Source organism: Ursus arctos, unplaced genomic scaffold (genome assembly GCF_023065955.2).
Source record: "Ursus arctos isolate Adak ecotype North America unplaced genomic scaffold, UrsArc2.0 scaffold_14, whole genome shotgun sequence".
In the NCBI taxonomy this organism is placed as follows: domain Eukaryota; kingdom Metazoa; phylum Chordata; class Mammalia; order Carnivora; family Ursidae; genus Ursus; species Ursus arctos.
In genome coordinates, this window is record NW_026622808.1 from 32,595,427 (window position 1) to 32,616,494 (window position 21,068).

Here is a 21,068-nt window from a genome sequence, read left to right on the forward strand (position 1 = left end):
TGGATTTTGAAACCACATTCAAAAACACCAGCTAGTTAAACTCCTTGAAGGTAGGGAGTTGAATTTTTTTCACTCCATCTCACTAAAGCTTATAACCAAGGACCTGTCACAAAAGAAGGCTCAATAAATAGTTGTTGAAAAAATGAGGGATTTTCAAAGCAAAATAACACACCAACATAGGACAGTACAGAAATTACTTCCGTTCTTAAAAATAGGGTGTGTGTGTGCGTGTGTGTGCGCGCGTTAACACAAATAAAGAGAATTTCCTAACTGACTTTTTCTAGAGAAAAGATTAGGTCATAATTGACTTCCTATGAACCTATACATAATATCGGGTGGGTGAGAAATCTCTACTTTTAAGCATCCTTTTTTATTTTATTTTGGTAAACAATAATAAAAATGGCTTCCAAACAAACACCAGCTTTTTATGAAAGGTTCAATTATCAAGCTTTTAATGCTTTTACTGTTTATTAAGCATCTTAATTTAAGGCCTTTGGGTAAATCAGAATTTCAGTTTAGATGGTGGAATCAAGGATTAATAAACAGTTAAGGTAATGGGAGCTATCAGTTATATATAAAACATCTCAATATAGGGGCGCCTGGGTGGCGTAGTCGATTGTCTGACTCTTGGTTTTGTCTGGGGTTGTGATTTTGGGGTTCTGAGATCCAAGTCCTGCATCAGGCTCCCCACTCAGCACAGAGTCAGCTTAAAGACTCTCTTTCCCTGTCCCTCTGCCTCCCCACCTCTCAAAATAAATAAATCTTTGAAAAAAACATTTCAATATAAAATTATACACAAACAGTATTTAATTTGTATAATATAGTTTCCTGTTGGGAACATCGGTTCCCAAATGTACTAATAAGGAGTGAGGTCATAAGAATAAAGAATCACTCTTAACTGGTGATATACCATGGTATAAGTGGTGGTATAATATAGTAGGGGCTTTCACGGGAAGAATTTTGGTAGCATTATTAGACTTTAGACATCTTTAAATTTTTATGGTTTTTTAAAAAGATTTTATTTATTTCAGAGAGAGAGAGAGTGCACAAGTTGGGGGAGACAGGCCAAAGGAGAAGGAGAAGTAGGGTCTCTGCTGAGCAGGGAGCCCAGTGTGGGGCTTGCTCCCAGGACCCTGAGATCATGGCCTGAGCCAAAGGCAGACACTTAACTGACTGAGCCACCCAGGCACCTCGATTTTTATGTATTTTTTAATCAAGTTTTTACATGTACATATTTTTTTAAAGATTTTATTCATTTATTTATTTAGGGAGAGCGAGCAGGAGGAGGGGCAGAGAGGGAACGAGAGGATCTCAAGCAGACTCTGTGCTGAGTGAGGAGCTGGTTATGGGGCTTGGTCCCCATGACCCCGAGATCATGACCTAAGCCAAAATCAAGAGTTGAAAGCTCAGCAGTGGGGAGCCTGCTTCTTCCTCTCCCTCTGCCTCCTGCTCCCCCTACTTGTGTGCTCTCTCTGTCAAATAAATCAATAAAATCTTAAAATAAAATAAAATTCAATTAGGATTATAGTGAAAAACAGCAGGCCTGTTTTCCCCCACTTTTAGTTCCCTTTTCCTTTTTGCAACCAACTTGCAACCCTTTTAGCTATGCTAGTACTTAGGTCCATATATCTTATAGCATATGATAGATAGCTTATATTGTCATTTCTTGATTTTTTTTCAGCTTCAGAGAATGACTTCTACCCTGGAATAAAAATTTGCGTCTCTGCTTCCTCCACCATAAACTTCTCATCTTCCATCATTTTAGTTAAATCAGTTTTCATTTGGGACCCTTGGGTGGCTCAGTCAGTTAAGCGTCTGCCTTCGGCTCAGGTCATGATCCCAGGGTCCTAGGATCAAGCACTGCGTCAGGCTCCCTACTCAGCAAGGAGTCTGCTTCTCCCTGTCCCTCTCCCTCTACCCCTCCCCCTGCTCGTGCTCTCTCTGACAAATAAATAAAATATTTAAAAACAAAACAAAAAAATCAGTTTTCAATCTTTAAATCCTTATCTAGATAGCCTAGAAAAATTATATATACTATGATTACATTTTCCTGATCTTAAAAATTGCCTTGTTTTCTTTTTTGCTGCTTTTTCCATGTAGGAATCACAGTCCATCCCCAAATTCTGCAGCAGAACTAAAAACCTCCTTGTTTTATTTTTTCTTAAAGATTTTATTTATTCATTTGAGAGAGAGAGTGTGTGTGTGAGAGAGAGAGAGAGAGCGCGCATGAGCAGAGGGAGCCCAACATGGGGCTCGATCCCAGGACCCCGGGTCATGATCTGAGCTGAAGGCAGACGCTTAACTGACTGAGCTACCCAGGTGCCCCAGAAGCTCCTTGTTTTATACCCAAACACATCAGAAATTCTTCAGTGTCATTTTCTTCTCAGAGTCCCCTTCCTAATTCTGATCTGAACTTGGTACTCTCTTGCTCTGCAGCGCAGCTGTCATCCTGAGTTCTCCCTTCACTGTCATCCTAGGCATTCCTACCTCCTCTCTCCTGTGTTGAGTTCTCTGTTACTTTGATCTTATCTCCTTTTTGTTCTTAGTTTACTCCTTGGTTTAGGTGGAGCATATATTCCAGAAACTTCCTGACAATGGGTGCATGGCACCTAAAATTCTTTATTTTCCCCTCACAGTAGATTGCAAATTAGGCTGGATATAGAATTCTAGATTGGAAATTATTTTCCCCCAAAATTTCTAAAGCATTGTTGTCATTGCCGTATCACTTTGTATGTTGCTTTTAAGAGGTCTGTTGCCACTCTAGTTCCTGATCTTGTGTACATCACTTGCTTTTTTCTTTCTGGAAGTTTTTAAGGCCTTCTCATTATCCATAGACTTTTGAAATTTTACAGTAATGTGCCTTCATGTAGCATGTCATAATCTTTGGGCATTGAGGTGTTCCTTTTGACCTATAAACGTGTGTTTTTTGGTTCTGGGAATTTTTCTTTTGTTATCTTTGAAAATCTCTATATTTTAATTTTTCTTTCTTCTTTACTTTTCTTTCTTCCTTTCTTCTTTCTAGTTTTGGGTGTGTGTTGGAACTCCTGCATTTATCCTCTTTTTTTTTTCTATTGATCTATTTTCCATCTCTTTTGTCTTTTGTTCTATTTTCTATGCTATTTCCTTAACTTTATATTCTAACTATTCTACTTGCTTCTGCTATTTTTAATTTCTAGATCCTTTTCTTATTCTCTGGTTTTATAATTTAATAGCATTCTGTTCTTAATATCCTTAAGTCATTAACTTTTTTAAAGATTTATTTATTTGAGAGAGAGAGCGAGAGAGCTCAAGTGTGCATGCGTGAGCAGGAGGGAGGGGCAGAGAGGGAGAGCAGCAGACTCCCCGCTGAGCCCAGAGCCCAGCACAGAGTCAATCCCATGACCCTGAGATCGTGGCCTGAGCTGAAATCAAGAGTCAGATGCCCAACCGACAGAGACATCCAGGTGCCCCTAATTCATTAACTATTTTATTTTTAATATTTTTATTGTTTGCCTGGTTTGCCTGGCAATGGTCACAAAAAGTCTATGTTCTCATTTTTTGTAGCTGGACACTGAAATTTTTCAGGTAATGTCCATCCCAATCTCTTTCATAATAAGTAAGATTTGTAGACCCCTAGTGGTCCTATAAAATTCTCCATTTATTTATTTATTTATTTATTTATTTATTTATTTATTTAAAATGTTTTATTTATTCATTTAGAAAGAGAGAGAGCACATGAGCAGGAGAAGTGGCAGAGGTAGAGACTCTCAAGCAGACTCCCCACTGAGCTCGAGGCCCGACCCAAAGATCACAACCTAAGCCGAAACCAAGAACTGGCCGTTTAACTGACTGAGCCATTGAACCGCCCCAAAATTCTCCTTTTAAAGTCAGTCTGGCGGAGCATCCAAAAGACTTGGTATGAAGAGTAGTCCTATTAGGGTTCAAAACCTGATATTTGCACTTATATTGTGTAGATTGAAGAAACAAAACCTATAAAAAATTTTTAATGACAATCCATGTCTGAATCTTTTCAAAAGTGGAATATTTGAGGAATAATTGTTATAGTTTCTTTTTCATTAAAAATTAATATTGCTGGGGCACCTGGGTGGCTCAGCTGGTTAAGTGTTTGACTCTTGGTTTTTGTTCGGGTTTTGATCTCCCAGTTGTTTAATTGAGCCCCAGGGTGGGCTCTGCACTTAGCACAGAGTCTGCTTCGGATTCTTTCTCCCTCTCCCTCTGCTTCTCCCCCCACTTCAAATAAACAAACAAGCAAATAAATAAAATATTTGAAAAAAAAAAAAAAGAGGGGCACCTGGGTGGCTCAGTCGGTTAAGCCTCTGACTCTTGATTATTTCTTCTTCCTCTTCTTCTTCTTCTTCTTCTTCTTCTTCTTCTTCTTTCTTCTTCTTCTTCTAAGATTTTTATTTGTTTGACAGAGAGAGACAGCAAGCGAGGGAACACAAGCAGGGAGAGTGGGGGAGGAAGAAGCAGGCTTCCCACTGAGCAGGGAGCCCCACGTGGGGCTCAATCCCAGGACCCTGGGATCACTCCCTGAGCCGAAGGCAGACGCTTAATGACTGAGCCACCCAGGGGCCCTTTAATTTCTTCTCAGGTCATAATCTCAGGGTCGTGAGATGAAGCTGGAGTCAGGCTCCTTGCTCAGCGGGACGTCTGCTGGAGATTCTGTCTCCTTCTCCCTCTGTCCCTTCCCCTGCTCACTCTCTCAAAATAAAATAAAATCTTTTAAAAAAAGAAATTAATATTACTCCCAGAATCATCTCTACCCATTCTTACAGTCAAAGAAGTAATCGTTAGGCTAAGATGTTTCCAGGAATTTTGGACTACCTGAAGGAAGTCACTATTTTCTGAAGCCGTTGCTCCTAGGAATATGAAAGTTGGTCTGTTTTACTGTAGTAACCACTTGAGTTGCTAATATTTATCTTATTTAAGATACACATAGAGTACATTTTAAAAAGAAAAAAGTGGTTTGCCTTGGCAATGGTCACAAAAAGTCAATGTTCTCGTTTTTTGGTAGCTAGACACTAAAATTCTTCAGGGCTGATCCAACGCTAATCAAGCACTGTGTTGATGCTATACCAGGAGGAGGCCTGCCATGTTCATGGCATCAATTCTGTTACATACTTTTTCAGTATTTCACAAAGATTTATTTTCTTTTTTCTCGCTTATTCTAGTGAGACTCTATACAACTTCATTTCCCATATCAGAGAAAGCATTCACAGGGTAAGTATAGCTACATGTCAAGGAATTAGAACATTTTACATTTTAAGAAGTTTACTAATTACATTGGCCTTAATTCATATAGCATAGCAGTATTTTAACTACCTTTTTTTATCATTAAATGACAATACTCCAAGTTTGGAAAATAAGGCAATGGTCTGTGAATTCATTCTTAATTTGGGGTTGCTTAGTTGCAGACATCTGTGGAGAAGTCTGAGGAACATCTCAGCTCAAGAAGCCAGTCTATTTTGGATTGTTTGGAGACTGTGGCCAAGACATGTGAGTATCTTGTATTTGAGGTTATCAGCAGAGGGCACTAGTGAACAGTGAACTGAACTTTCTGACCCTAGCCACGTTTCTGTCAGGGATGAGGTTCCATAGTGTTTCAGAGGAGAGGATGGGTACACGCAGCTTAGCCCTGAAGAGCTGCGGAGCACGCTGGACTGGGTAGTGGGACCCACCTAGGTGCTGGGAGTGTTCCTGGTCCCTAGACGCCCTCTGTGAAGCACTAACCCTCCACCCACTAGTCCCGCCGCTCGGGAGACGCAGCTCTGCCAGATTCTCAGCTCACTGCCCGAAGTGAATCGGCAGCCTCCCTGAGTCCCTGATGAGTTGTTGGCTGTGCTGTCTGTAAAGACATTGTTCCCTCAGGACTTAGAAATGAAGACTGCTCCCTTAGGAGTTAGAAATACTCCAGTCACCTAATCTTCTTCTTGCTGCCTTGGTTTCAACGAGAGCTGTTTTGTAGTGAATCACAGCATCTTTCTCCATTTCAGTTATAGTTAGTGATCTGTAAAGTCTCCTGCTCTACAAATTAGTGATTTATGTTTAGGTAAAATCATGGTCCTGGCTCTTACTGAACAGAAGAGAGAGCCATACCATTGCTCTCCTTAGGCAGACACCCCTGTAGAGCCAACAGCTTCTCAACTAAACAGCAAGATGATGACTGCATCTGCACTTGTTTGCATTTGTCTCTGTGTTTATTTTTTTATTTTAAACAAATTGAAGTCAACTTATTTAAATGCTTTGGAATGGATTGCTCATGATTTACAAAAATTAATGTCTTTGTGTGGCTTAGAAATTAATCTCCATCTGTCTGCAAAAAAGCACTGTACTGTCTGCTGGCTTCCAACCTGGGTATCCCACACACAGGGCAACTGTGCATCTGTTTGGAAAGCAGTTCTGGAAGCCTGGGACTGTTGCCCTCATAAGAAGTAACAAGACAGCACAATTAAATCAGGAATGCTTCCTTTGTATAAGATGATAGAATAACTCATTTGTAAGTGCCCAAGGAAAGCACTCCTTTTGCTTTCTACGTTAAAACTAGGTGAAGTACAAAAAGGAAGATTGCATGCAGCAAAGGTGTGGCATTCTTAGCCCAGACTAGGGAATGGAAGTGCCCAAGCTCCCAATACAAGGTCAAGGCAGAGCGAGGACTAGAACTGGTTCTGGCCTATAGTAGGCATAAGGATCCTGATCCTTCACCCTGATGGTTCCTTCTTAGAGAATAAGACTCAGGAGAAGGAGCCACATTGATAGGGCAAACAGTAACAGACACTGTGACATCATAATAATTACAAAGCCAGATCATTCTCCTTTTTAAAAAGATTTTATGCATGTATGTATGTATGTATGTATGTATGTATGTATGTATTTAGAGAGCTTGAGCGGAGGGAGGGGCAGAGAGAAAGCGCTAGAGAATCCCCAGTAGACTCCACACTCAGCATGGAGGCTTAGTTGAATTCAAGCAGGCCTTGATCCCAAGACTCTGAAATCATGACCTGAGCTGAAATCAAGAGTCGGATGCTTATCGACTGAGCTACCCAGGCGCTCCTAGAAAGCCAGATCATTCTTGAAAACGGCACAAGTGGCCTTTTCAGAGTCATTCCTTTTCTTGGTAGGTAGTGATCAGGATCAGGAAGTTAGTCATTGAAAAAGGAACCAGACATATCATCATATGGTGTGGCCCGGTCTAGCTGGCCCGAAGCCCTGAATTTGCCAGTCAGTACACTCGGCAGCCTTCGGTATGCACTCACTGTGGCTCTTAAGGAAAAGGGAAAGGTACTGTGTAAAAGTGCTCCCTTGTGTTATTATGTAATGGGCACCTTCACAGAATGAGGTCATGAAATCTTTCCCCAGTCACGGTCTGCCTGTTCGACCAGAGGAATCACTCCAAGCCATCTAATCTAACGCCTCTTGTTCTTCAGCTGAGGACTGAGGACCAGAGTGATAGAATGAATTACCAAGGCTGTCCACATCTACTTTAGGTTTAGGTGGGCTAATTAGTAAAGAGCAGTACCACCTAATAGGTATCAGTTCTACCGAAAAATATGATCATTAGGAAAATAAAAAGGAGGGGCTTCTATTGAAAATCAGAAAATGGGGGTGCCTGGGTGGCTCAGGATGTTAAGCATCCAACTCTTAATCTCAAGGTTGTGAGTTCAAGCCCTGCGTTGGGCTCCATGCTGGGCATGGAGTCTACTTAAAAAAATAAAAAAAGATGGGGCGCCTGGGTGGCTCAGTCAGTGAAGCATCTGCCTTTGGCTCAGGTCATGATGCCGGAATCATGGGATCGAGTCTCCGTATTGGGCTCGCTGCTCAGCGGGGAGTCTGCTTCTCTCTCTGCCCCTCACCCCGCTTGTGCTCTCTCTCTCACTGTCTCTCTCTCAAATAAAAAAATAAAATGTTTAAAAAAATATAAAGAAAGGAAGGAAGAAGAAAGAATATCAGAAAAATGTCTTCTTTAGAAAACAGAGAACTCTATACATAAAAATAAATTCCATATAAATCAATACAGTAAGTGTAATGATTAAATCGTAAAAACTGTAAGAAAAAATGGGCAACATTTTTATAATTTTGGAGTGGAGAAATGCCTTTCAAAGCAAGGCACATATAATCATTAAGAAGAATGAGGTCTATCTTTATTTTTTTTAAATTTTTTTTAAAGATTTTATTTATTTGACAGAGAAAGAGACAGCCAGCGAGAGAGGGAACACAAGCAGGGGGAGTGGGAGAAGCAGGCTCCCAATGGAGCAGGGGGCCCAATGCGGGGCTCGATCCCAGGACCCTGGGATCAGGACCTGAGCCGAAGCCAGACGCTTAATGACTGAGCCACCCAGGCACCCCGAGGTCTATCTTTATGAACCATGTTGAAATGGAAATATGTATTCATCGTTAAATAACAAGAGCAGCGTGCTGCTTGTGTGCACATAATTTACTCCAGAACACATCTGGTGAAGGAGTGTGACCAGTTAGTGAAAATTGGGAAGGGTATCCCAAATAAAATGGGAGACTGAGCAATCTCTTCTTATACATGGAGGCTCCCAGACCTTTCCTCAGGCTGTCATCAGCATGGCAGGGAGAGCAAAACTACACAGTACATAAAAGGAAAACCACTGGCCATCGGTGGAAAAGGATCAGAATCTGATCTCATGTCAGTAGAGCCCATATCAAATTGCTAAAATAGAAATGAATAAAAAATTCATCTTCAAAGAAAATAGAGATACTGTCTAGAATATGGAAATGGATTTTAAATGGCATTTTTACAAAAAAGCTAAAAATACCTGATGTTTATGACCAAAGCAGAAATGAAATGAGTCCCCATCTAGAGAACACCCATACACGTACATACACACACACGATCTATAATCTATACATGGATATTCACATGTATCAATGTATCAATGCAAAATTCCAGAAACTGCTCATAATGTTAAATTCCAGGAAGTGGAACCAAGGTCTGCAGGGGAGAGAATCGGTCAATTTTTCATTGCATGCTTTTTTATACTGTTACAGGTTTGAGTTATTTTCTTAAATGAACTTTTTAAAAGGAAAAGAAAGGGATAGACTTTGGAAGTAATGAGCTCGATACAAAAGCTCCTGTGAAAGAGAAGATCCCAAATATACGTTTCCCAGGGGACAAGGAAAGGATATGTGGGACCACAGATAGATGCTTTCTGAGGACTGAATTAAACACTTTGCTTGCCTCCCCATTCTCTGCTTTTGTGGTTGGTAATGTTCAGTGTTGCTAAGAAACATCGCTATTTAGGAATTCATCTAGGATAGGATAATTACATTTGCTTTCTACTACAAATATCTACAAGGATGTCTGGAAAAATATTTGACAAATTGGGTTTAGGAATAGGAATCTAGTACTTGAAACATAAGTAAACAGCCTTTTTCTAATTGGTTGACATATGGAATTTAACTTTGTATTGAGTAATAGAAAATTTGCTTTCTAAAAAAAATCTTTTTTTACTTTGGTAAAATACACATAACATAAAATTTATCATTTCTTACTGCTATTTTGCAAGACTACACTGGCTTGTCTATTTCTAGTCATAACAGGCTCTTTCAGTTTGCATTTGCTGGTTTCTCTATCTGAATAACCTTCTCCTAATCTTTGCAGGGCTAGCTCCTTTTAATCCTTCTGGTTTCACCTTAAATGTCTCCATCTCTGATGGCCTTATCTGAAATAGGTGTTCCCCACTCTGTTATTTTTATTATAATCCCTATCATAGCATTTATTACAGCTTTCATTTATATCTGTACATGCCTATTTACTTTTTTATTTTTTCAAAATAAAAAACCGCAAAAATTCATGTACGTAAGTAGACAGTTTTGTTCAAGATTGTTTCCATATTCCTAGCACAGTATCTGATAATAATTTTCATATAAAACTGTAAATCTCTAAATAATACATTCAAACACATCAAGAATTCTTTCTGTTTCATTTTCTCATTAGAGATGCCCTGCCTGGAGCTCAGTCTTCCAGCTCCAAACTGGGCAGATTACTCCTGAGGTCCCAATCTTAGGACTTCTCTTCACTGTCATTCTAAGGATCCTCTTTTTCTCATCCCCAAGCTTGGATCCCTTTGTTTCCTGGACTTTGGTTTACACTTGTGTTTGGTGATACACACCTTCCAGTAGCTTTCTGAGAAAGAGTATATGGGAGGGGAACTTTTTTATACATTACATGTTTGAAAATGTCCTCTATCTCCACATGGGTCTAGAATCCTAGGGGGAAGTGCTTTGTCCTCAGAATTTCTAAAGCATGGTTCCATTGTCTTCTAGTTTTAGTCTGGCTATTGAGATGTTTGATGCCATTTTGCTGCTTGATTCTTTATGTTATCTGGGTACAATCCCTTATAGACATTTTTTTGAGTCTCATGTTTTCCCTTGATAGTCTGAGAACACACTGGGAAAGTGCCACAAACCATAAGATAATTTAGTAAGGTAGCAGAAATTAACAAAAAATGTAATGGGAAAAAAGATGCCATTTATAAATGTAACACAGAAGATAAACAACTTAAGAATAAACTTAAGAATACACAACTCACCTTTTTTTTTTTTTAATGGCTTCTGGGTTTTATGTCTTGCTTAGAAAGGCCTTCCCCTACAAAGTTACAATTTCCCCCATGTTTCTTTCTTGTACTTTATGATTTACTTAATTATACTAAAATTGTTAATCTATCTAGAATTTATGTTAATATAAGAAATATGAAGTGTAAGACTCATTTTAGGAAGGGGATTATGTTTTATTTTAAAGAGAAACTCTGAAGTAAATCACTTAAGCTTTATTAGATAGCGTGTGTTAAATTCCTGCCCTTGGGCTGATAAGAGAAGATAAAAGAGACAGAATAGTTAGAACACGGGGAACTAACCAAAGCCCTATCAGATTGAGGCAAGTTTTCAAATATGTTTTTTTGTGGGGTTTTTTTTTCCCCTAAGATTTTATTTGTCAGAGAGAGAGCACAAGCAGGGGGAGCAGCAGGCAGAGGGAGAAGAAGGCTCCCCGCTAAGCAAGGAACCTGATGTGGGATTTGATCCCAGGACCCCGGGATCATGACCTGAGCAAAAGGCAGACACTTAAGCAACTGAGCCACCCAAGCATCCCATAAATTTGAGTTTGTTATCCTGTCTTTTCAATCACCAGATGTCACTCTGATTTTCCTTCCATTTACTGTGAAGAATTTAGCACTCTCATGTTGCCAAGTTGTTTGTTACCCATCTAAAATTAAAAAAAAATTTGTCAAGAATCTTGAAACACCCTTTAGATAGGTAGGAGAAGATAAAAGGAGTATCTGGTGTATTATTCCTGATTATTTGTAAATTATATTTTTATGTATTTAATATGTATATGAAATTATAATAGTTTATAGCATATAGTAGATATTCATCAAATACTGTTGAATAAATGTAAGAGTGTCTTCACATGACCTCCCATTTAGCAAGAGGGTGGCAATAATTGACTGCAACACAATGTGTTAAGTGTGTGTGTGTGTGTGTGTGTGTGTGTAAAATCTCCCTATGCCAAAGAGAAGACTCGGTAGTGTGTGTGTGTGTGTGTGTGTGTGTGTGTGTGTGTGTGTGTGTAAAATCTCCCTATGCCAAAGAGAAGAATCGGTATCAGTCCTGAGTGGTTAGCACTCAGGTCACCAAGTTCATTACAGACCAAGTGTAAATAGGGGATAAATAAGTGATGGGTGATAGGTGATAAGTGATGGTAGAGCACACACATGGTGCCAACAGCAGAGAAAAGGAGCCCCCAAGCCAGCCAGAACATGCTGTTTTCCAAGGAGGTGACTGCTGAGAGCAGAGGGAAGAATAGGAATTAGTTGCACTGAGGGGCACCTGGGTGGCTCAGTCGGTTAAGCATGTCCCTTCGGCTCAGGTCATGATTCCAGAGTCCCAGGATTGAGCCCTGTGTCAGGCTCCCTGCTCATCTCGGAGTCTGCTTCTCCTTCTGCCCCTCCCCCTACTCGTGTTCTCTCTCTCTCAAATAAATAAATAAAATCTTAAAAAAAAAAAAAGGAATTAGCTGCACTGAGGTGGTGAGTGAGGGGAATGGGTAGAGCTGATAAGGGATAGAACGTAAGTACTCCAAGCCAAGGGAACGGCACGGACAAGGCCAATGGTGAGAGAGAGATTACACAGGAAATAGACCTCAGAGATGTGGAGATGGACAGAGAGGGTAAGGGGAAGTGAGCCTGGGTCTTCATGGCCAATTCAAAGTTTGGGACTTCGGGGCGCCTGGGTGGCTCAGATGGTTGGGCATCTGCTTCAGCTCAGGTCATGATCTCTGGGTCCTGGGATTGAGGCCCGCATCAGGCTCCCGGCTTGGCGGGGAGTCTGTTTCTCCCTCTGCCTCTCTCCCTGTTTGTGCTCTCTCTGTCTCAAATGAAAAAATACAATCTTAAAAAATAAAATAAATAAAGATTCGGACTTTATCCAGTGGCCACTGAGGTGCTACTGGAAGTTTCAGTGCAGGTTTCAGAGGAGGCATGAACATATCTACATTCTGAAGAGATCACTCTGATGACAGGACCAAAAAGGTAGGCCAAGGAGGAGGTTAGTGCCATCGTCTGGGCAGCAGGTTTCAGAGTCCCCAGGTGTTGCTGAGATTAAGTCTGCCTTGGCCAGAATGTTCTCAGGGAGGGAGGGAAGAAGAGACAGTGGAAGAACCACCCTACTCTGGCTTCCTGTCCTCACCAAGGCTGATCTGGTTGTTATCCTGTCTTTCCTAGCAGACCAGGCTCATGTGGCCCAAGCCAGACTCCACCTCCCCCCTTTATCACCATTGTGGTCTGGGCAGGGTGGGCATTGCCGTAGTCTTCATGAAGTGATTGTCGTTTTCCTGTATTTAGTGCAAGAGGCTATGCGGGCCCAGAGTGATCTGGTGTTGGAATCAGTTCACAACAAAGGCAACATGGAGCAGGTCATCTCTGAGATACAGAAGAGATTTGAAGCTGTAAGTGCGGATCCCAACCTCTTTCCTCAAGTATGTTTTTAGCTTTGTCACTAAGACCCAGAGAGACACCTTTAAAGTTGCAATTTGTTTCAGCCAAGACCAGAAGCCAGATAGGTACCTTGGTGATGGACCAGGGTAGGGCCAACTTCCTCCTCCAAGGTTCTCTGGCATGATATGGACCCAAGGGGCCCTGCTCCAGAACGTTGCCATGCTTCCTCTGTAAAGCACCCAGCAAGGGACAAGCTTTGGTTCTGCTGGCACATCCTTTGGTTGGTTTGCACATGTCATTGTACATTCTGAGCTGCAGTGTCCATGACTCTTTCCTCACTGTCTTTCCCTAGAGACGAGCAGAATTTATAGAAATGAAATCCGACCTGAAGCAACTTGAAGTTTTAGTTGCCCAGCAGAGCAAGGACTTCCAGCAGCTGTGTGAGCAGCTAGGCCAGCTGAATGTGGCCAGCGTCCTAGCAGAGCTGAAGAGATTGATTTCAGTCCCTGGGGTACCCAGGCACGTGAAAGACAGCACTTCCCAGACCTCACCAGCTCTGGCCCAGAGCCTCCATTTCACCAGGCAGGACAGAGCTGCTCCGGAGGAACCGGTTCTGTGGCAGGCCCCGGCCCGCCCTGCGGTGTGGGATGGGAGTATGGGCTCCCTGCAGCCTGGAGAGTTTGGTGTCTGCACGAAGGGAGAGGAAAGTGATGCTCTCCCAGAAGAGGCTGTGCTGATGGCAGCTGGAACCAGCAAAAGAAACCGGCAAGTCAAGGACAGGGTCGTGCAGACCCTTACTAAAACCAGCTCTGAGAACCATGGCTCCGGCTTCCCAGGCCCTGAAGTTCCTGGTGGTAGGGACCGGGTTTCTCAAGGAACCTCAAGGCTTATACCCCTGGACTTAAACAACCGTGCAACCAGCATTAAGAACACCTGCCAAAAATGTCAAACCGAAGGTGTGTCTCCATGTGCCCCTGGTGAAGAAAGGTTGGTGGCTGCACAGAAAGGCAGAGCTGGGGAAAGAGGGCGGAAAGGCAGGAAGCAGCAGCCCAGGAAATCCCACAGAGGCAGGCTGCTAGCCAGGAAGCAAGAACAAGCCCCTAGCAAAACTTGTGCTTTCATTTCTAAGTATCCTCAGCCTCCAGTTTCTGGCCCACAAAGGCCCCCCCTACCCCTTGCTCAGCCCCTGCGCCTGTGGGGCCCCAGCAGCCCCACAAAGCCAGACAGCCCTCTTCTGGGAGGAACAGTCATGCGCAGTAAGGCAACGAGGGCCGCACAAGGAAACATCTTACAACTCAGTGGGTATTCTTCCCAAGACAACGGCCTGCTTTCTCCCAGTTCCCAGGGGGACCGCCAGATGAGCTGGTTCAGCGACCTCAACCTCGGAAGTTCAGAACCCCCTCTGTGCAAGGAGCCAGGGAAGAATATGCTCTATGACCTGGGTTTTGACAGCAGTGACGATGGCTTCTGACCAGCCCGCAAAATGTCTTCAGCTGATAGTTGATTGGTCTCAGCCGGAAAGACAAAGGATCGCGCATTGGAGCTGGCAACAGCAGAAAGTCCCTGAAGCCTGATGGGAGCCCTCAGGCTCAGAGGCCCTGCTGGGGGTCAGTGCGGGATGGGTGCGGGGCTGGGGGAGCAGCTCTGGCATGCGGGGTACCAGGTGCTGCCCGTGGCAGGCAGAAGAGATCCACGCATCCTTACCTATTGGAGTGACATGTGTGAAGACAGTGGTGGGGAGCTGGGGCAGCGGCCTGGGTGTAGGGCAGCAGGAGGAGGTGCCGTTTTTGGTGAAAGGACGGCTATCGAGTGGCAGAAGGGCTCTCGCAGAACTGTTGCTGTGGCAACATGCCTCCCAAACACAACAGTTTTGGTCTTCACAGTGTTTCCTACATATAACCAATACTTATCCAGGCTCAGTATTTTCACTATTACTTTTATCCAGCTTCACAGTCAGCGCGCGCATTTTTGATCAGTAGATGTATTGCAGAACGCGCTGTCAGTCCTCCTGCGCACAGAGGGACAGAAAATGTGAAGCTGCCATGAAGGAGAGCTGACGTGCACCCAGCGAATGCCCGGAGTGCTGCTGTGTACAAGCCACACAATCCATTTCTCTTCCTGGCTGTTTTTCCCCATCCTGTTTCAAGCTAATGAAAGCATCTAAAGGTCCAGTAATATTTCTGGAGAACATTGGGCTTATATGAGACTTTGGCTTTCTGTTTATATCTTACAGAAGTTTTGAATTTTTGTTATATATTTCTTTTGTAACAAAAAATAAAACATATAAAACATTTAAAAGCATATTTTTTGGGGGGGCGTCTGGGTGGCTCCCGTTGGTTGAGCGTCCGACTCTTGATTTTGGTTCGGGTCATGATCTCAGGGTTCTGAGATTGAGCCCCACGTGTGGCTCTGTACTGAGAGTGGAGCCTGCTTAAGATTCTCTTTCTCCCTCTGCACCTCCCCCCACTCATACTTGCTTGCTCTCTCTCTCGCTCTCAAAAACCCACAAAAAACAGAACACTTAAAAGCATATTTTTGGGGGGACACCTGGGTGGCTCAGTCGTTAAGCAACTGCCTTTGGCTTAGGGCGTGATCCCAGGGTCCTGGGATTGAGCCCCACATTGGCCTCCCTGCTCTGCTGGGAGCCTGCTTCTCCCTCTCCCATTCCCCCTGCCTGTGTTCCCTCTCTCACTGGCTGTCTCTCTCTCTGTCAAATAAATAAATACAATCTTAAAAAAAAAAAAAAGCATATTTTTTCACTAAGTTTATTGAAGTGATCTCCCATCAACTTAAGAAAACCAAATGGATAAGATACATACCATCTTTTTAATCTGTAGGCTTCTCCCAAGATGATTTTGAATAAACACCACCCTACTCAGACTGGTTCCTCTTCCTTTGTTGTTTGAAAGTAAAAATCCTCACTGGATGGATTGGCTTCCAGAATCTGCCCATTTTCTTTTTTCTTTTTTTATTCTTTATTTAAATTCAAGGTAGTTAACATAGTGTATTATGAGTTGCAAGGGTAGAATTCAGTGATTCATCAATTGTATGTAACAGTGCACATTACATCACATGTCCTTAACGCCTATCACCCAGTTACCCCATGCCTCCCCCACCTCCAGCAACCCTGTTTGTTCCCTAGAGTTAAGAGTCTCTCATGGTTTGTCTCCCTCTCTGATTTTATCTTATTTTTCCTTCCCTGCCCCTATGTTCATCTCTTTTGTTTCTGAAATCCCACATATGAGTGAAATGATATTTGTCTTTCTCTGACTTATTGCGCTCAGCGTAATACCCTCTAGTTCCATCCATGTCGTTGACCATTTTCAAGGCAGTAGTAAATGACACTAGGGCCTCTGAGTGGACCGTTATAGAAAGCAATGGTTCTTGATTTTTTTCTTATTTTTACATTCTTTATTTTCAAGGGTGTGTGTCCCACAAAAGTCTGAGTTTAATTTGCCTTCGTCACCTTTGGCAGGGATACCAGGCACCAGCCGCAGCTGCTCTGACTCCTGTTTCCAGATCAAGAACGTCCTGTGGCCTGTAGCTGGGAGCCATAGGCAATGGCAGCAGCCCTGTCCAAGGCCAAGGGAGTGCAGACTTGGGCTCTGCCTCAAGCTGCCGGGCCTTTTCTCGCCCTGTGAGCCTCACTGGGTGTCTGTTTGCCCTGCCCTCCGTCAGCCTCTCCTGCCTTCCCTACTGGTTTGCTCTGCGTGTGCGAGGAAGGCATGGGAGGAAGGGGCCCAGCCACGCCATGGGTTCCTTCCAGCCCTTCTCAAACTGACTACAGGTGGCTGTTGAGCGGTTAGCATAAGGCTTGTAGACCATAGGGTTTTGTATCTGGAAATCTTTTATTACTTTAAGTTGAAAAGTTCAATCATTTTGGGGCACCTGGGTATCTCAGATGGTTAAGCGGCTGCCTTCTGCTCAGCAGGGAGACTGCTTCTCCCTCTCCCTCTGCCCCTGCTTTCTCTCTCTCTCTCTCTCAAATAAATAAAAATCTTTAAAAAATTAGAAAAGTTTAATCATTTTAACTCATAATATTTATGACTGTGGCCTTCCTTCTCATTGAAGGGTCTGTCCAATTTTGAAATGTCAAAGCAGGACCCTCTGTTCTTTGATTCTGTTGTGAGTTACGAAATTCTGTTTTTCTTCAGAAGTATTTCTTTTTGTGTCATGAAGTCAAAGATCAGAGTGACTCAGTGTTCCATGAGCTGGGTGTTTTTGTAGAATGAGCAGTAAATTTATCTCCTAACAAGCCTGGGTTAATTAAAATTACACCGCCTGTTTCTGGTAATCATCAAGAAAGGATATTCTGTTTCTTATTTTATTCCTAAGACTTTTTTTTTTTAAACTACTGTGTTCCTGCCAGATTTGGTGAGCGTGACATAGCCCAGGCACATCCCCAGAGCACACAACGTTTTTGGCTCTTTGGATGCTGATAGAGATGTGGCTACACAGGGGCGGATGTCATGGGAGGTCTAGGGACCTAGGACCCGGAGAGCCCCCTAGGGGTGCCTCCCTCTGCTCATGACCCCAGCTACATCTGAGGATGGAAATAAAGCCAACCACAGCACCTAATTGTCTTGACATTCAGGTATCAATTTAAATGTCACCTATAGGGGCTCCTGGGTGGCTCAGTTGTTAAGCGTCTGCCTTTGGCTCAGGGTGTGATCCTGGTGTTCTGGGATCGAGCCCCATGTCGGGCTCATCCACTGGGAGTCTGCTTCTTCCTCTCCCACTCCCCCTGCCTGTGTTCCCTCTCTCGCTGGCTGTCTCCCTCTGTCAAATAAATAAAATCTTTAAAAAAAAAATGTCACCTACAGAGAGGCCTTGTGTGACCACTCCTGTAGAAGCTTGCCCTACTCCTTGCCCATGTCCTTACCCTGTTCTAATTCTCCCCTGCCGCTCCATCTGAAATGGCGTACCATGTGCATACTTACGTTTCACCTGCCTTGCAGGTTGGGAAATAAACCTCAGAAGCAATAGCAGCATCTGCCTCATGCCTGCTGTGTCCTCAGCATCCAGGAGAATGTCTGACACGAGCAGACACTTGACAAGTGCTGACAGCAGGGATGTCTTGCTTACCATTTGAACAGCTCCTTGCAGCCCTGCCCCAAAGTCAGGTCTCTCTAGGTTCCCTTTGCAACTTCCCTTTTGGCATTTTGTCTCAGAGGTTCCAGAGGGCTCCCGATGAGGGGTCTCCTGCAATATGCGCTCTTCCCCAGCAACCCCTCTCCACCCAAAGTGCCCAGAAAGCAGCCTTTCTGCCTTCAGAAAAAGATAGTTGTTTCCTACAAGGGTTGAGCAGGTTTGAAAATTTTTTCCTGCCAGGCTTTAGGCCAAAACTCTTCATCCAATCAGTCATCTTCTAGCCGGCCAAGCACAGAGAGTCCTTCCCCACTAAGGCTGGGATTCATTGTCAAGTAGATTTCCTAAGTAAAACTTGGTCTACTCTATAAATATTTAGCTGGAACATAAAATATTAACATTCTCCCACATACTCCAGGGAGAAAGCAAATGGCCAGAGCCTCGGAGAGTCTTGGGATGAAAGCCTTTTCAGTAATTCTCTACAATCCGGTGCAGTGCCCACCCTTGTCTGCGTGCCTTCTTCACTGGTCACTGCCATACTGAACGCTATGTGCTCCGGTTAGCCGAGGTGGCACGCTGGCACCCGGTGGGCCCCTGGCCTGGCCATTGAGGAAGAGGGAGATTGGCCTGAATTAGGCCTCTTTTGCAAATCCTCTTCCTCAATTTCCTTGATCACTAACAGCTCGCGACTCCTCTAGTGGGAGGGTGGTGTCGCTGCCCTGTCAGCCCATTCCCGGGTGCACAGGTGAGGGACTCATGCTCCAGGTTGTCTGTTCCCTTCTGCCTGGTCTCCTGATACCCTTGCAGTTTGCCTTGGGATCAGAAGTGGAGGGTCCAAGGAGCCAGGACAGGTGGGCCAGGCGGTGGCTCCCCTAGTCCCCCAGGGAGGGGGAGCAGGAGGCAGGGGGAGAGGAGCCCGGAGACCCGGAGAGGAGAAGGCAGGCCCCAGGGCCTGGTTGCGCTGGCCGGAGCCCACAGTAGCAGAGGCGTGCTAACTAGAAGCGCCCCCAGCTGCCCTGACAAGAGTTCAGACTCTAGACCCATGTGGCTAGACAGCCATGCCCAGGAATGTGGAGAACGTGGCAATCTGGACGAGGCTGAGGCAGGGTCAACATTTCCAGCCCATGGCCATCCCCGAATTGTCCTTTTGAAAGAATTGTTGCTCGGCTCTCAGGCCTCAGCTGTGGCTCTCTGCTCCTTGCCGACCTTCGCTCAACCATTGGCTCATCTCTCTCCTTTGCCCTAGCCCTTCCTCCTCAGCCTTCCTTGCCTGCCCCTCAGCAAGTCCTAGGACCTCCTATGGACCAGCCCCCACCTTACAAAGTCTTCCCAGTCTGCATATAGAGCTGGTTTCTAGTGGCTTGGGCAGGGACACTGGTGGGACGCAGCCAGGGGACCTGGTGACCTCTTACACGGCTGGATGGGCCCCTCTTCTCACGTGCCTTGTGCTGTGGCTTGAATTCGCAGTTTGTGACTAGCAGGTTCCAAAGCCCCTATTTATTCTCGAGGTTGCCTTGTTTCTATTTTGAGTGGCTAATCCAAATCACAGTTTGGTGTTTCCACGGAGACAATTCAGTGATTGTTTGGTTTGCCAAGACGAGCTGCGGGGGAGAGAACCAAATGACGTGAAACATTTTTAGTTTCTCAAATATGACTATCATTGTCTCCCCGAGGAGCCTTTGGTCCCAGCCCCCTGAAAACCTGAGGAAGTTGTATTAAAATAAATGTTCTAGACTCCTGTTCCCCTTCTAGCTAAGTCCCTGGAGACCCACTCCCCGAACACCCCCGCGTATGTAAATGAGCACACATCTGCCCAGGAAAGCAGATGACAAAGGCAGGAAGGTCTCCTTGGGGCACCCCAGCGAGCGGGGGATGCAGAGATGGCAGTCCATGTCACCGGGGAAATGACCATACGACTACCCTGTTCATCTGGGACTGCACAGCCAGAGGCTCAGGGCTCACCGGCTGTAACTGGACAGCTGTGTTTCTACAGGGACGAAAAGCTCCTCATTCAAGGATCCCAGGATGAATTACCCTTCTGGTAAATCTGAATTTTTACATAAAGGCTTAGCTAAAACAGCAATATGTTTGTCTGTCCTGCCAGGGAGAGCCGGGTCCCTCCCCCATGCTGACCTTTGTTCTCAAGGACCATAGTCTCCTCTACTGGCAGAAATAATCCTTTCTTTTCAGGGATGCCTGGGTGGCTCCGTCACTAAGCGTCTGCCTTCGGCTCAGGACGTGATCCTGGCGTTCTGGGATCGAGCCCCACATTAGGCTCCTCTGCTGGGAGCCTGCTTCTTCCTCTCCTGCTCCCCCTGCTTGTGTTCCCTCTCTCGCTGGCTCTTTCTGTCAAATAAATAAATAAAATCTTAAAAAAAAAAAAAAAAAGAATCCTTTCTTTTCAGTCTTCTCCCGTTAGGGCCAGCCCACCCCCCTCCCTCGCAGCAATGGAATGCTGAGAAGCGGCTCCAGGAGACCTAGAGCTTCCGGTCCCTGGGACCCAGCATCCTCAGGGTCAAGGTCCTCTGGCCTCTGTCCCGGTTTCTGGGGACTGTGAAGGTCAGCTCGGGTCAGTTAGCTGGTGAAGGATACCCACGGCTGGTTGGTGGAGATGAGGGCTTTAAGAAGCCATACTGTCCACTGCAGATAAATTAGAAAATAGGGACAAGGGAAAAAAAGACAAACCCCCTTGTCCCTCTGTAACGATCTCCTGTACGTACTGTGCTCACACACACATCTGTACAAACTGGAGCTCAAGTGCACTTTTAAAAAAATAAATACACTTTAAATTTTGGAATAACTTTAGATTTACAGGAAGGTTACAATGACAGTTTGTATCTACCCTTCACCCAGCTTCCCCTAATCTTACGTAACTGAGGCATATTTGTCAAAGCTAAGAAAACACATGAACTCTAGCCTTTATTTAGACTTCCCCAGTTTTTCCATTGTCTTCTTTCTGCTCCAGGATGCAATCCAGAATACCACACGGGGGTTCAGTCAGTGTCTCCTTAGTCTTCGCTAGTC

The 21,068-nt window shown here is 44.3% G+C and overlaps 1 protein-coding gene and 1 long non-coding RNA gene across 3 annotated transcripts in view; one reads left to right on the forward strand and one right to left on the reverse strand.

The window, feature by feature from the left end:
• Nucleotides 1-15,247, forward strand: part of IHO1 (interactor of HORMAD1 1) — a 40,534-nt gene extending 25,287 nt beyond the window's left edge. For both annotated transcript variants that reach the window (XM_026500830.4, XM_057312095.1), the window contains 4 exons: nucleotides 5,172-5,220; nucleotides 5,409-5,496; nucleotides 12,864-12,967; nucleotides 13,309-15,247. In XM_026500830.4, coding sequence (XP_026356615.2) covers nucleotides 5,172-5,220; nucleotides 5,409-5,496; nucleotides 12,864-12,967; nucleotides 13,309-14,427 — 1,360 coding nt within the window. In that variant the 3' untranslated portion in view covers nucleotides 14,428-15,247. The remainder of the gene's footprint in view (nucleotides 1-5,171; nucleotides 5,221-5,408; nucleotides 5,497-12,863; nucleotides 12,968-13,308) is intronic.
• On the reverse strand, nucleotides 14,882-20,367 carry LOC130543660 (uncharacterized). The gene is made up of 3 exons (XR_008959159.1): nucleotides 20,178-20,367; nucleotides 15,776-19,645; nucleotides 14,882-14,964 (listed from the first exon to the last, which is right to left on the reverse strand). It is a non-coding gene; the product is annotated as an uncharacterized LOC130543660 (long non-coding RNA).
• Nucleotides 20,368-21,068: the final 701 nt, after the last annotated feature.